Source organism: Suillus bovinus (genome assembly GCF_016758785.1).
Source record: "Suillus bovinus strain UH-Sbo-P2 chromosome Unknown EDB93scaffold_20, whole genome shotgun sequence".
Lineage (NCBI taxonomy): Eukaryota > Fungi > Basidiomycota > Agaricomycetes > Boletales > Suillaceae > Suillus > Suillus bovinus.
In genome coordinates, this window is record NW_024542076.1 from 156794 (window position 1) to 169695 (window position 12902).

The window sequence follows — 12902 nt, forward strand, 5'->3', positions numbered from 1 at the left end:
CACGCCATATGCATGGCATCAGGCATAGATAGCAGGAGACAGCAGGCCAGAACATCTATTTCGAAAAGAGAACTAACGACTACATGTTTTCATCGTCCATGATCTATCTATCATACTGCCACTGGGTCCAAGGTTCTTGACATAAATATCGCATTCTGTGCTGCATGATGGGTGGGAGAAAATCCAACGCCCTCACGCAATTCAGACCCTTGACTATCACGTCCATAGCAAATTGTGTCTTGCCACATGGAGTGTTATGCATCGTGCAACTTACCCGTAAATCGTCAGCCTGAGTGCATCTTAGGGGCGATAACATCTGGCGCAACTCTGGCCTCAAGGCAACAAACTGAAAAATACAGATTGAGTGTACATTTTCAGATCAGTTAACTTCAGCGAGGCAACAAAGTGGAAAATAAATAAAAATTGAAGTCAAAATTGGGTGTGGCGTGGCTATGACTGGATGCTATATGTAAAGTCGTCAGAATGCTTTAATCAACAAGGTGGGAGGACGCACTGAACTGATCATATGTCAATATGCACGAACACTATGCGCTGGTCCAAGGGCATTATGATGTCCTCGTCACGAGCCAACGACTGGACCGCTCGGTGCAGCGCCCAGGCAGCTCGTTTGGAATTCATTGGGCCATCCCCACATAAGTTTTTGTAGAATGCCTTGACTAAGTGCTGCACCGTACTATCGGTGACCTTCCACATTGTCCCCACGACGCTGTTAACCCCGGCAAATTGCAGGCCAGCCGCTAGGTGTATCACTTCGTCGGGCGTATGAAAGTCACCGACTGCGGTCTCACAGGCTGAAAGAAATGCAAATTCATGCCGAGACAGATCCGTTTGCGTGATATCGAGGAGCGAAAGCGGCTGATCGCGCATAAGAAAGGCTGACTTGAAGGGTTCGTCAACTTTCTGTGTCCCGTGACACGCAAGATGGAGCCAAGTATTGTCCCGCAATGCACACAGTGCTCTTGATTTCGTGGCATCAACACTGGTGACCTTGGAAAAAGAAACAGTAGGGGGAGGAGGCAAAAGTCCCCGCACCAACTCCAGCTCAGGCTCCACAGCATCCAATTTGCGTGAGGCACCAGCTGGACAATCCTGACCGATGGCAACGAAGGGCACCGACAAGGACCTTTCACGACTTCTGCGAGCCTTGATCAGCGCGGTGAGCGATGGCGTGTATGAAGAGATATACTGCTGCGAAAGGGACTTTCCCTTTGGCCTGTACTCGCCAGCAGCATGTAATGGCAAAAAATTGAAGAGAGACGTTGGGCACCACCATAGTCGGGAACCTGGTCGTGCGATTCCATCCAGACTTTCGACCACCGGACCGACCACACCGTCCCACAACTCTCTCAAAGCTTTGATCAGCGCTGTTTGGTTTCCTTTAGGACCGGGCTCTTTTTTAACTGCCTCTCGGAGTGCTAGTACCAATTTGACGAGTTTCTGCCAATCGGTAGGGAGTTGAATGCTAGTCGGAGGTTGCTTGTGCAGGATAATGATGGCGTGGCACGACGCCTCGCTTGCAATGAGCACGATAACAGGCCCATCACGAGCTGCATCTTGAAGATCGGAGAACAAGGGGGGAAGGAGGAAGCGAGAGAAGCTTTCAATCTTCCGGATCTCTTCTACAGCTCTATTCCACTCCTCTACTAGACGTCTGTACCGGGTTTCCTCTGCCTCTATATCGATTCTTGAGTTACCTTCTGAATAGTTTGCAGGAGGTTTATCAAGGAGGGAGCTGAGGTCTCTGAATCTCTTCATCAGGACTACTGCATGATCGCCGTGAGTCTGAAGGCTGTCAAGAGGGGTGCGGAGTCGTGTCATCTGGGTCCAGATGATAGTCCTGCCTTCTTCCAACAACTCAACAGCACGACACACATCATCACTACAAAGAGCACAGCATGCAGCATCAACGGCAAGTGTACTTGGGAAGTCCTTCATGATATTGTGACGAGACGATACTGAAGATGTTGTAGACATATAAGCGTCCAGAAGTTGGATGGAAGTTGCATATGCCTCCAGTTCAGTGGGATGTGAATATTGAGAAGCTTGACCGACCCAAATCAGACTTGTTTGCAGGCGGGATCGCAAGCCTCCAGAGACAGTACTTGCTGCTGCCTTGAGATGATGCATGGCAGTATTCAGACTATCGGTATCTTCAGCTGCGCCGGTATCGCCAAGGCTTGAACGATAGAACGACAAACAAACGCTAGCCAGCACCCTATGGACTGGTAATTGACGAGGATCATGTTGCATCATCAGAGCCAATGCACAACGGAGGTTCTCTCGTGACTCCTCAAGGTCTTCTCTATTGTGTTGGTGGTGAAAGCGGGCGGAGAGTTGATTGGCGAGGTTATGTAATGACTTGGACCGACCTGTGTGACCGACCGGGCGCAAGGCCAGCGCTTCCCTGTGAAGTGCGATAGCCTGATCCAAGTCTTCGTCGTTGCCTCGGTGCTGAAAGCGGTAGGAGAGTTGATTTGCGAGATTATTTAATGAAATGGACCGATTTGCGTGACCGACCGGGTGCAAGGCCAGCGCTTCCCTGTGAAGTGCGATAGCCTGATCCAAGTCTTCGTCGTTGCCTCGATGCTCAAAGCGGGAGAAGAGGTGGGTCACGAGGTTATTTAATGACGTGGACCAATCTGTGTGACCGACTGGGTGCAAGGCCAGCGCTTCCATCTGAAGCGTGATAGCCTGATCCAAGTCTTTGCCATTGCCTCGACGCTCGAAGCGAATTTGCAGCATCGTAGCCGCATTACATAGCAATTGCCCTCGGTAAGCATGTCCGGTATTGTAGTATCCCAGTGCATCATAATAAAGGGATATCACTTCATCTAAGGCACAGGTTTCATCTCTCTCCAAACACCGCTGTGCTCGATGAAAAAGCTGATTTGGCGATAACGGAAGTATGGGTGTGGCAGGCCGCTCCTGCTGAAGATCGGTTGTGCGAATGGCTTGAGGGAAATTGTCAATAAGAGCTGGATAGAGATAGATGATACATACAAGTAATGACGACTTGTTGCACTCCACTGAGGTGTATCTCTCCCGAGTCCTGTGTGTGGTGTTCTGAGTGGCTTGGCTCCTCATCCATGACTGAGAGGGCATCATCGAGTGGATTCGACACAGAATCTGTCATGGAAAATCATGGGCACCACGTGCTGAGTGAAGGTAGATGGCACATACTGTTGATGGCGACTTGTAACATTTCACTGGTCACCAAGTTTGTCTCTCCTGAATCCTTGGGTTGTTCTGGTTGGCCCGGCCCCTCGCCTAAGGCTTGGAGGCTATCATTGGGCGGGTCTGACACGGAGTTTGTCGTGAAACAAAACAAGAGATTAACGACGAAATAAAGTGCCGCCAGGAGTGCTTTGGGAAATCATCGGTACGTGGTAAATGAAGATAGGCGTGACACATACTATTGACGACAACTTGTAGCGTTTCACTGATCACGAGGTTTCTATGTCCTGTATCCTGGGGGTGTTCTGGGTGACTGAGGCCCTCTTCCAAGGCTGAAGGGCAGTTGTTGAAATGGCCAGGGATGGATCTTGACATGTGACTAAGGGATGGATTTCAACTAACACTTGAGAATAAGATGTGTGTTGGAGGTCACGAAAATACTGCAGAACCTGTGAGGTCCCGATAAAAACCAACTTTATGTACGTTTATCGTATCTCATCGAAGTCGGGTCCCTGTGGATTATTGCCCGAATTGTGCACCTGGCAGATGTAGCTAGCACAGGATAGCATGACAAGCACTGGCACTTACCTAATGTCAGCGCTGGGGAAGTTCTTGTCGAGGGGACAGCTTGGTACCGCATTGCGGATGTTCGGCACCCTCGGGTTGTAGGCAATGTGGTCCAACATAGTCCAGCCATATAATTTTATAACCGACACTGACACCTAATCAGAGATTGTGAAGGAAGTCAAAACAGTCAAAGTTACATGTCATGGCCAGGGCAAGTCAACATTGTCGTGCCAAGATGACACGTATTGCAATACCCACACGCCATCACAGAGTTGTCAAGAGTGACCGCTGTCACCCATACAGTTTTACGGCGTGTTTGTCTAGAGCGGACCAGCTATTCAAATCTTGGCGTCAGGTAAATGACCTGAAAACGAGAAAACCCATAGGTGCCAAGCATTCGCCACACCGTACCAAGTTGTATCAATATAATTAGCTCATGCAAACACAGCCTGCTATTGCATCCTCGACAAGAACTCCTTCAATGTCGACATGGTTGTAATGCTCGCCTGTGCTGTTCAGATATGCTAAGTACACAATCCAGGCACTAGCGACAGCGCATCAGCATCCTGCGCAACCTTGTTTAGATACAGTAAAGGCGCCAAGGCGCAACATTTTTTGTCTTCCGTGAGCTAGCAAGGTCGCAAAGGCCAAATCAGGCTGTCATTAGATCCTGTCTTCGGACAATTCCGACATCGAAAACGGCCTCGAAACTCGGCTTTGAACTTCCCTGACAGTCAGACCAGGACTACCGGCGAAAAAAGAGCCTGATCGGAAACGTTGGGGAAACAGTTTCTCACAGTGATTGCAGGTGCCTGAGCGCCGACGTTTGACAAAACCCTCCTCCCACTCGTGGGAGTCGGGCACGTAGGACATGTCATGTAAATTTAACTTTGACATCAAGACATCGCATGAGAGGTCAGCTATATTATGAATACGCCCGGGGTAATTTGTTCTCGTGCCCATTCTACTATCCAAAACGGCTACTTAGGCCATCGTAAATCAGAAATATAATCGCGCTGCTGGGTATTGATCGAGCAACAGTGATACCGCAGCCAGCGTAAAGCCCCTTCACACCCTGTGCCCTGTACATCGCTTTCGCGGTGCCAAGGAACGTTGGCTTGGGGGCATTACTGCCTCGAGGACGCAAGTCTTCCTCAGTTTGCATTGTACTCTTGATGCTATCGGCAGGGAACATGGAAAAGTTGAATACTCCGCCTGCGCATGCACCAGACAACGCAGACTCCCATGGGAGGATGTCTTTACGTGTAAGCTCGGAGCCGCGCCGCTTTATTAGTTTTGTCCCGACGAACTCTTTTGTAGCGAACCATGAAGCTCCACCACCGCATTCACGGATGAGCGTGCCAGTTTGGCCAAGCCAAAGGCCGCGGAGGCCTTCTGTGCGGATGACGGACATGAGAACGGCTATAGGACCGGGAAGAGGGCGAGAAACAGGTGCCAGGGTTGAGTCTAGGCTTGCTGCTGCGGTAGACTCAGGTATCGAGACTGAAAGCGGCTTGGGGGCAATCATCTGTACTTGGATTTTACATTTTACAAGCTCCACTGGTGTCCTAGTCAAAAATAAGAATCAATTACAACTTGTATACCAGGCGTGAGTGACTTGCAGTAAGAAACTAGTGATGGAGCCCGCGCCTGCACCGGCCAATGCAAGCTGAGGTAACGAAAGTTCGTGTGACAAAGGCTGAGAATTTATCCGTCGTATCACGTCTTGAAGTTCGCTGTATGACAGGAACAAAGAAGCATTCTCTAGCATGGCGGCCACTATTGGCGCCGGAAGGCCCTACGACCAGTATGAGCTCACGCAGGGTTCTGGTGGGTAGAGGTCACGTACGCGGTAAAGACCTCTAACGCCTTCATTTTCCCATGTTTTGACAAGACAGTCTATTGGTCCATTGAATCTAGCAGTGGTATCGAGAACTTGAGATTGCAATCGCACTTTCGTCAAGTCGAATGGGTGTTCAAAGACTTTGGAGACCATGCCTGCGATCTGTTCACAACTGATTGTCATTCTTGTGGCTCAGGAAAATAAATCAGCCTCAAAAACGCACACTCCCGAACATGATATCCTTTGCTGCTCGCATCGCCGACGAGGGCATTGAGGGTATGCTATCCCAAGATGATGGGCCGGATGCTGCCTCCATCGATAAGGAATGGAGTAATAAAAGCAAAGAAAGACGGTGTTCGAGTGTACTATGCGGTCAGCACATGGAGGAGAAGCTGTATGAGCGTTAACATGTGAAGAACATATGTAGAGGTCCGGTTATGTAAACCATCACCCGGGTTTAACCGTAACTAAATTCGATAGGCTTGGCATTTTTGAGTCTTAGGCTAAAAGTTTGATATTTGGGGGTACAGCCACAGCTTTTATACTGGGGGTAGCTGTTGGCATCGACCTGATTGTAGTTATAGGAATAAATGAGTTCAATAACGATTTGGACAGGAGTGAGAAAGAGCGTGATGAACGGCTACTATAGTGACACCGTCACATATAAACTTCCTCACTACATACACCAGAGGCTATGGTCATAAGCGAAATATATTTAATCTGCACATCTATAATGCGCTGGCCTTCCTGTCTCTGCTGCCCCCAATCATGAGGGCAGCTTCTTTCAAATCGATAGAAGAAAACTCTCAACCATCCAGCCTTTTTACATACCCGGGTCACCAGGACTTTGACTCGACAATATCTGACACTGGAACTCATTTCTACGACCGCAATCTGACGAGTCGCAGATATGCCCTTGTCGGAGTGGCATGTTCAAGTATCTTCAGCTGCTTATGCATCATTGCAGGTGTTCTCACTTTAGCCAAACACGGAATCTTGGGAGTAACTAGGCTGCCCTACCTCGTGGTCGATATGGATGACGGCTCGAATACTAGGCGATTGTCGTTGCAGGGGCAGATATTGACCCTGATACTTGACTTAATCGTTACATTATGTACCGAGTCCGTAGGCTTTGTACACGGCATCTCATTGCGTTCTGCGCTAGCCTCAGAGTCTCGACTTCATTTCAACACCAATTTGCGCCTTTTGACCGCAGCTCGTGGATGGCATAACCCTAATGGCGCCCTTCTCAACGGTATCTCGGCTATCCTCCTCATTGTATCTTACAGCTTGCCCTCGCTCATCGTATGTCCGGACGTCCGGGAGATATTACAAGTCAGTTCTGAAGATGATTCTATCTCAGAGTCCCACTGGCAAGAGGGTCTTGCCATCGCAGGGTTACCTCTACTCATGTTGGGCGTCGTACTCCTCCTCCAGGTGATGGTTGCATTGTCAGGGATGCGGGCTGCCAACATATTGACATGGAGCTCCTCACCATTCGACTTGACCGCTGCATTGGTCCACCACACACAATTGACCCCTGCTACTTTCCGATGCATGCGTCCTGTGTCTGACATAAACATTTATGAAGGTCCAGCGAAACCACCAGAGACACAACCTTCTCCGTGGCATGCCCACCCTAGCATCCGGAAAGTCATCATTTTTCTTTGGGTCATTGTTGCAGCATGCGTTGGATGGGCCGCACTCGTCATGTGTATCTGGGACCTCTTCGGCGGGTTTGATTCTCCCCAGCTGATCCTGCAAACGTGGTCGTTCTTCCACAACGAGAAGTCCAATTACATCATATATGCTCTGCCATACGTCGGACCTGAGTGGTGGATTCTGCTTTTTGTCAACATCGTAATGGTCCAGGGACCGTTGACGCTTGGGCTACATTGTTCGGAGCTCATCACAAATGTCATTCGAGACGAAAGACAGTGGAGATGCGCTACTGGAAGGAAAGGACTTCGAGTGGCGACGAACCCGCTGAAGTCGGTTTTGACTGATCCGATCTGTCTCATACTTTTCATCTCGAAGCCCTTCTTGCGTGAGTCATTCACACCTAGTAATTTATTGTCGGTCTCATTGAACACTATCCTTGGCGGTTCACAGACTGGATGTTTGGGCTTTCATTCAGCACAGCTGACGACGCTGTTAACGAGCGCCTAGGAGGTGTGGCAGTAGTCATGTTCACTGCCCAGGTTCGCACTTACTCCCATGTAAATTGTCGCAACATTCTCACACATTCATGCAGATCTGGAATCTATGTATTGGGCTCTTCGTATTTGCCTGCTTCTTCACTTTCATCGCACTGCGCCGACCGTGTGGTCCTCAGCCGGCTGCATACGGCCACCTCCAGACGCTCGCTAACCTCGTGGATGAATGGTCGCCTGTCATGTGGTGGGGACACAAGGAGGATGGAATTCTGTACTGTCATGCTGGTAGAGTGCCTGTATACTCACGATGATGCTTCATTAACACTTTTCAAAAGGAACAAGCGATCATCCGCTGCCGGATGTGAAGATGGACTGTGTCTATGCTGGTTCCGGTGCTGGGCCTTCGGTACCCGTCTCATGAGGCACTGGCTTTGCTTTTTAAAAGAGAATTTATTTATTTATCTTTTTAAGCAGAGAAGCTATGTCCACGTCAGGCTGGCGATGCATTCGCGTTGTACGCAACCAACCATACCATTGAACGAGACTTACAAATTTCATGCTGTTTGCTGTGTTGTATTTGGTTCTTCTTGTTCGAACTTTATACTCATCCCGGACAACTTTTATTGCACCAGACCTTACTACTACATTGTCATACGATGAAACCGTTCCATCGTTGGACCATATTTCTGACTACAATACCCTACACAGTCTGGAAGCGCCTCTATATTGTTCCAAATGTATTGCTTTCCGATCAACATGGATTGCCGATTCTCTGATCGCCCCGATTAGATATCGATGAAGTAGACGGTCGTGCCATGAGCGCCATATTATTAAAGTGGAACCTGAGTATGATATATGACTTGGAGGTCGCGAGTTTCGAGAGAGAGACAAGATGCATAAGCAATGATCATCAAGAATGGAACAAGTCTGTAACAAAATCTCTGCTAATAAGATTGATTGACCATATAACAATTTATGTACTTACAATGTCATGACTGTCCTCCATGAGGACACCTAACGATCTAACGTTCAATAACGTTAGAGTCAAGGCCAACCTGTATTGCAGTGAGGGTCTCATTGATCTCAGCCAACACGACTCGGAAGGTTCGACTGTTAGGTGGTTGTCTCATCAGAGGACACCATCCGCCGATTCTTCAGCTAACTCAGAGCACCAACATGGAGAGCGGTTTGGAGTCTCTATTTTATTCCACGTTTACAGACAGCGTGATTAACATATACATGTAGGCCGTGTCACTGATCAATGAACACGATGCCATTTCTGAACACTTAAAGGACCGAGATTGCTTGATTGATATCATAAAACGTATCTGAAGTCTCTATTCTGCCTATCCGTCAGGTCCAGGAATTCCTAATGCAGACAAAATATCAGCATTGTACATGAAGAGATTCGGAGGATGCACCTTGTCGACTTTGACTTTAACACACTTCCCATCCTCTTCGATTCGCTCGATAACGTATTCTTCTCCCTCGCCAACAGGCTCTGCATCGCGGATTCGGTTCTCGCGGACAAGAACAGCACGGATGACAAGGAGAAGTAGCGGGCAGACGACGTAGCATGTGCCGATCACAGCCCATGGGATATGGTTGCTGTACATGATTAATGATATCTTTCTTTCCTAGAGTCGGTCGATGAATGACTTACCGTGGCTTATACTGTGCCTTCCACATCAAGGGGCCAGTTGCGTTGCCAACGCAGTAAGCCGAGAGTATAGTGGCGTTAGTAACAACCTGCAGGTCGGTTTTCACTCGAGGAGTGACTTCAATGACTGGCAGAGTACCCACCCTCTTTGTATGACCAGCAGTCACATTATTAAGCCACGACAATGCCAGTACAAATCCGGGCACAGGGAACGCAGCTATAGGGAGATAAGAATAGAAACACACTACAGGTGTCACACGCACACAGGTACTGGCCGGCGAGAAGTCCAGCCTGATATCGTGTAAGATGCGATATTAAAGACGGGGTAGACTCGCAGAAGCAAACCACATACCCGATTCGACCAAGGAACTAAATTGATTAGCAAGACCCCCAGCCACCCCGGGATGTAGAATATAGCACCAACGTATGCTCTCGCATTGGGCCATCGTGCTGCAAGCCGGACAGCAGTGAAGACTACCAAGAATTGAATCACACCAGTAATACAAGATAACAGAGTCGTCTGTAGAGAATTAAATCCAAACGAAACGAGGATGAGTGACTGTTGGTTTAAGACTGAGGTAGGCACATTGCATAGAGCTGCGAGGAGAGCGAAGAGCCATGTCTTGATGTCGGTCAGGGCTTCGATCATCCTAGAGATGTGTACATGAGGCATGGAAAGTTACATTTGCATCAAATACATACTGCCCCATCTTAAAGTGTTTGTTTTCTACCCCTGTCTGGTTTTCCTGTGATAATCGTAAGATAATGGGTGGTATCATAGCTTAACAGGCATACCTTGATGCGCTGCACAGCTTTCACTCGCTCATCGTGAGTCAGGAACCAGGCGTTCGTAGGCGAATCAGGGAACAAGAACCTTTATCAGGCGGAGACGTCTCAATTATGAAGATCAGTCACTAAGAACAGTTGCTTCGTAAACTCACCAAAATAAGATGGCAAGGATCATCGTTATCATACCGGTGATAACCATGAGCCTGCGATTTATCAGAGAGAACATGGAACAATGAAAGTAAAATGTCAGACCATTGCCACGGTTCAAACCATGAGGTGTGAATATGCAAAACACCAAAGCTGATAAAACCAGAGAATACTTGTGCTAGATTTCACTAGCTTGGGCTGCAAGATCGAATATATATGATAGTAAGCGCACCAGAGCCAAGCATCATAGCTAGGTTCCCAAGTGTTCAATCAGTCGACTTCGTCAATCGGTTGCAAATGGGAACCTACACCAATAACCAACCCGTAGCGTCTGTTCCGTCCGCGTGTAGAACATGGAACCAACGATCAAGAATCCCGCAGTGTTCGACCCCTCGCATACGCCCAGCAACAAGCGCACGACAAGAAGCTCACGAAAGTTCTTGCACGCTGCATGACATGCAAGCGCGATTGCCCAGACGAAGATATTAATACTGATAAATGCTGTCATTGACATTCACATTGATAACGCATACGAAGCCTACCTCATCCACTTTCCGACCGGAAATCTCTGAAGGGCAAGATTCTGGGGATACTCGAAGAGAATGTAACCGAGATAAAATGCAGTGCCAAGCCTGAAAGATAGTGTGAGGACTATACAAACTCGAGTAATGAATGTCTCACCAATTGAACCTGACAACAGGTAACGTAAAACTTTTAATACCAAGGACAGGGATAACTTACTCATTCACAGTCAGGTGTGTGGCCTGCCTGGCGACACACGTCAGTTACCGGATTTGGCTGGTCTCAATGTACAGTCCTTACTGAATTCCAAGGATAGCCGCAGAACCTAAGGTTATCTTGTCCACGAGTTGGATCCTATGCGCCCGTAAGCGCTTATCTGTAGCGAACGCGGCCAACTAACCCAAAAAGAACTGAACATAATCAATCGTCAAATGCGATCGGCTTGGACGACTGAATCACCACAACAGCCGACTCACCACACATCAGAGGCATAACATGTCTGTCGATCTTCTTCCTGAAACAAAAGGTTTCTGAACGATATTGATGTGCAAGCAGCTTTCAGAGCGTACCTTATTCTCAAAGCCTCATCAGGCTCAAGAGTCGAAGTCAACCCAGCAACGAGCTGAGCGCCAGTGTCAATTTCAGACGCAGAGATCCCTGCGTATTTCTCGTCCCCGAACATGTCGCTAGAGGATCTCAAAGTGATTTTGAGAGGGCGTGAAGGTGATAATGGCAACAGAGTAAAGGATGAACCTTTCAGCGCTTGTAGGTTGTTTGATCTGCCTATATAATGATGATATCTCTTTGCGTACGTCAATTTCAAAGCATACCGTGACGACCCTGATGGTCTGAGCTGGCAGGCAATTCATATGCTCTTTCGGTTCATAATGGAAATTTCAACCAACGAATTCGAGCATGCGTATCCACGCATTCGCCAACTGGATCATCACACTGCATGTCATAGTGAGTATTTCATTAACAGAAAAGTGTCCTCACCGAGCAATCATGAGTTCAACTTCTCATGTCGTTCTTACCTCAACAAGGAGGCCAAATTTCAAAGATTCTACTGAGGATACCCCAGAGCTAGGATAGACGGTGGCAAGGGCTATGACTTCTTCAAAATTTGCAACACAGCTGCAAAAAGACCCATAATACTAAATTGCGCATGTCAGAAGGAAGTTTGCTGTTTATGGTGAGTTTTCGGCGCGTTTTGATGTTATCACGTGATCGCCGAAACTTCCTAAATTGGCCGCCGAAACCTGTATGTAAGTTGTAAACGAAGAATGTATGTAGAGTACAGTAGTTTTCAAATCAAAAAAGTCAAATGAGATACCAATTGTTCATTGCATGTTCAGTTCATCATGACGGCTTAAGTTCATCGCCAAGTTCACCAAGCATCAAATCATACGCTCTTTCTTCCCAATCTTTCATTCTCGTCTGAGATTGAAAAACTTCTGCAAGAAGCTTATTCAATGGCCGCGTTAATCGAGAACCTTGCACTCCAGTCCCCAGAGTCACCGAATACTGAATTAACCGTTAACTTTCTGGGTCAAGATATCGCAATACAAGATACTCACATACGATCTTGTACTTCCCAGGTGTAGTATCATGAGGGACTGTGACGTGGACTTCACCATCAGAAAGTGGAAATCCAGATGCAATGGGATTGGATTGGGTTCGACCGTTGTGGTGAAGGAATACCTCGCCAATAGGGTTGGTCACCTGGGCAGGTTTCGAGGATGTATCCCAGGTGACAAGGAATGTTCCTCCAACAGTCCATTTAGTGTGACTTGTAGGGGAGGTGATTCTGGGTGTCCAGACATCAGATGCATCACGGCGCATCACGGCAGGAACACTGGGAGCACATGATGCGTAGGAGAGAAGCGTGAGAAGTACGAAGAATGAAGTGAGAATAGCACGGGGCGAGGTGTTGATAGGCATGATTAATCGCGAGGGAATCGTAAAAAAAAAAACAGAGGATGTCCTGAGTTGTCCTGAGTTGTTGAGTTCTGCAGGCTTTACT

General features: G+C 48.0%; 5 protein-coding genes across 5 annotated transcripts; 1 reads left to right on the top strand and 4 right to left on the bottom strand.

Annotated features, from left to right (window-relative positions):
* Positions 1-32: 32 nt before the first annotated feature.
* On the bottom strand, positions 33-3105 carry EDB93DRAFT_1224916 (CHAT domain-containing protein; the record flags this gene model as incomplete). The annotated part of the gene is made up of 2 exons (XM_041451200.1): positions 33-463; positions 515-3105. The coding sequence occupies one exon, from the start codon at positions 3103-3105 to the stop codon at positions 523-525; it is 2583 nt and encodes an 860-aa protein (XP_041308716.1). The 3' UTR covers positions 33-463; positions 515-522.
* Positions 3106-4514: 1409 nt separating this feature from the next.
* EDB93DRAFT_1139733 (mitochondrial carrier) lies at positions 4515-6209 on the bottom strand. Its single transcript, XM_041449248.1, has 5 exons — positions 6074-6209; positions 5829-5997; positions 5612-5767; positions 5385-5560; positions 4515-5330 (listed from the first exon to the last, which is right to left on the bottom strand). Exons 2-5 carry the CDS (start codon positions 5919-5921, stop codon positions 4730-4732), a joined length of 1026 nt encoding a protein of 341 aa, XP_041308717.1. The 5' UTR covers positions 5922-5997; positions 6074-6209; the 3' UTR covers positions 4515-4729.
* A 69-nt stretch (positions 6210-6278) lies between these two features.
* EDB93DRAFT_1327749 (uncharacterized protein) lies at positions 6279-8676 on the top strand. The gene is made up of 4 exons (XM_041455098.1): positions 6279-7652; positions 7718-7806; positions 7860-8046; positions 8097-8676. The coding sequence occupies exons 1-4, from the start codon at positions 6374-6376 to the stop codon at positions 8180-8182; spliced, it is 1641 nt and encodes a 546-aa protein (XP_041308718.1). The 5' UTR covers positions 6279-6373; the 3' UTR covers positions 8183-8676.
* Positions 8677-8942: 266 nt separating this feature from the next.
* Positions 8943-12073, bottom strand: EDB93DRAFT_1139738 (MFS general substrate transporter). The gene is made up of 22 exons (XM_041449249.1): positions 11876-12073; positions 11710-11817; positions 11633-11658; positions 11449-11574; positions 11356-11393; positions 11280-11289; positions 11180-11233; positions 11099-11125; positions 11039-11047; positions 10900-10989; positions 10667-10848; positions 10590-10607; positions 10463-10535; positions 10363-10413; positions 10217-10295; positions 10124-10167; positions 9774-10071; positions 9685-9712; positions 9565-9638; positions 9425-9510; positions 9183-9369; positions 8943-9130 (listed from the first exon to the last, which is right to left on the bottom strand). Exons 2-22 carry the CDS (start codon positions 11746-11748, stop codon positions 9077-9079), a joined length of 1593 nt encoding a protein of 530 aa, XP_041308719.1. The 5' UTR covers positions 11749-11817; positions 11876-12073; the 3' UTR covers positions 8943-9076.
* Positions 12074-12117: 44 nt separating this feature from the next.
* On the bottom strand, positions 12118-12820 carry EDB93DRAFT_1224928 (uncharacterized protein; the record flags this gene model as incomplete). Its single annotated transcript, XM_041451201.1, has 2 exons — positions 12118-12403; positions 12457-12820. The coding sequence occupies 2 exons, from the start codon at positions 12818-12820 to the stop codon at positions 12345-12347; spliced, it is 423 nt and encodes a 140-aa protein (XP_041308720.1). The 3' UTR covers positions 12118-12344.
* Positions 12821-12902: the final 82 nt, after the last annotated feature.

Excerpts from the sequence above, each read along its gene's own strand:
- EDB93DRAFT_1139733 (XM_041449248.1), bottom strand. The coding sequence starts at position 5,921 with ATGGAGGCAGCATCCGGCCCATCATCTTGGGATAGCATACCCTCAATG. Across the intron at positions 5,768-5,828 it reads AGGATATCATGTTCGGGAGT|ATCGCAGGCATGGTCTCCAA; the intron begins GTGCGTTTTTGA and ends AGTTGTGAACAG. Across the intron at positions 5,331-5,384 it reads TCCATCACTAGTTTCTTACT|GACACCAGTGGAGCTTGTAA; the intron begins GCAAGTCACTCA and ends ATTTTTGACTAG.
- EDB93DRAFT_1327749 (XM_041455098.1), top strand. The coding sequence starts at position 6,374 with ATGAGGGCAGCTTCTTTCAAATCGATAGAAGAAAACTCTCAACCATCC. Across the intron at positions 7,653-7,717 it reads CATCTCGAAGCCCTTCTTGC|ACTGGATGTTTGGGCTTTCA; the intron begins GTGAGTCATTCA and ends GGCGGTTCACAG. Across the intron at positions 8,047-8,096 it reads AATTCTGTACTGTCATGCTG|GAACAAGCGATCATCCGCTG; the intron begins GTAGAGTGCCTG and ends ACTTTTCAAAAG.
- EDB93DRAFT_1139738 (XM_041449249.1), bottom strand. The coding sequence starts at position 11,748 with ATGAATTGCCTGCCAGCTCAGACCATCAGGGTCGTCACG. Across the intron at positions 9,713-9,773 it reads TAGTTCCTTGGTCGAATCGG|GCTGGACTTCTCGCCGGCCA; the intron begins GTATGTGGTTTG and ends ACACGATATCAG. Across the intron at positions 9,511-9,564 it reads CTGCTGGTCATACAAAGAGG|GTTGTTACTAACGCCACTAT; the intron begins GTGGGTACTCTG and ends ACCGACCTGCAG.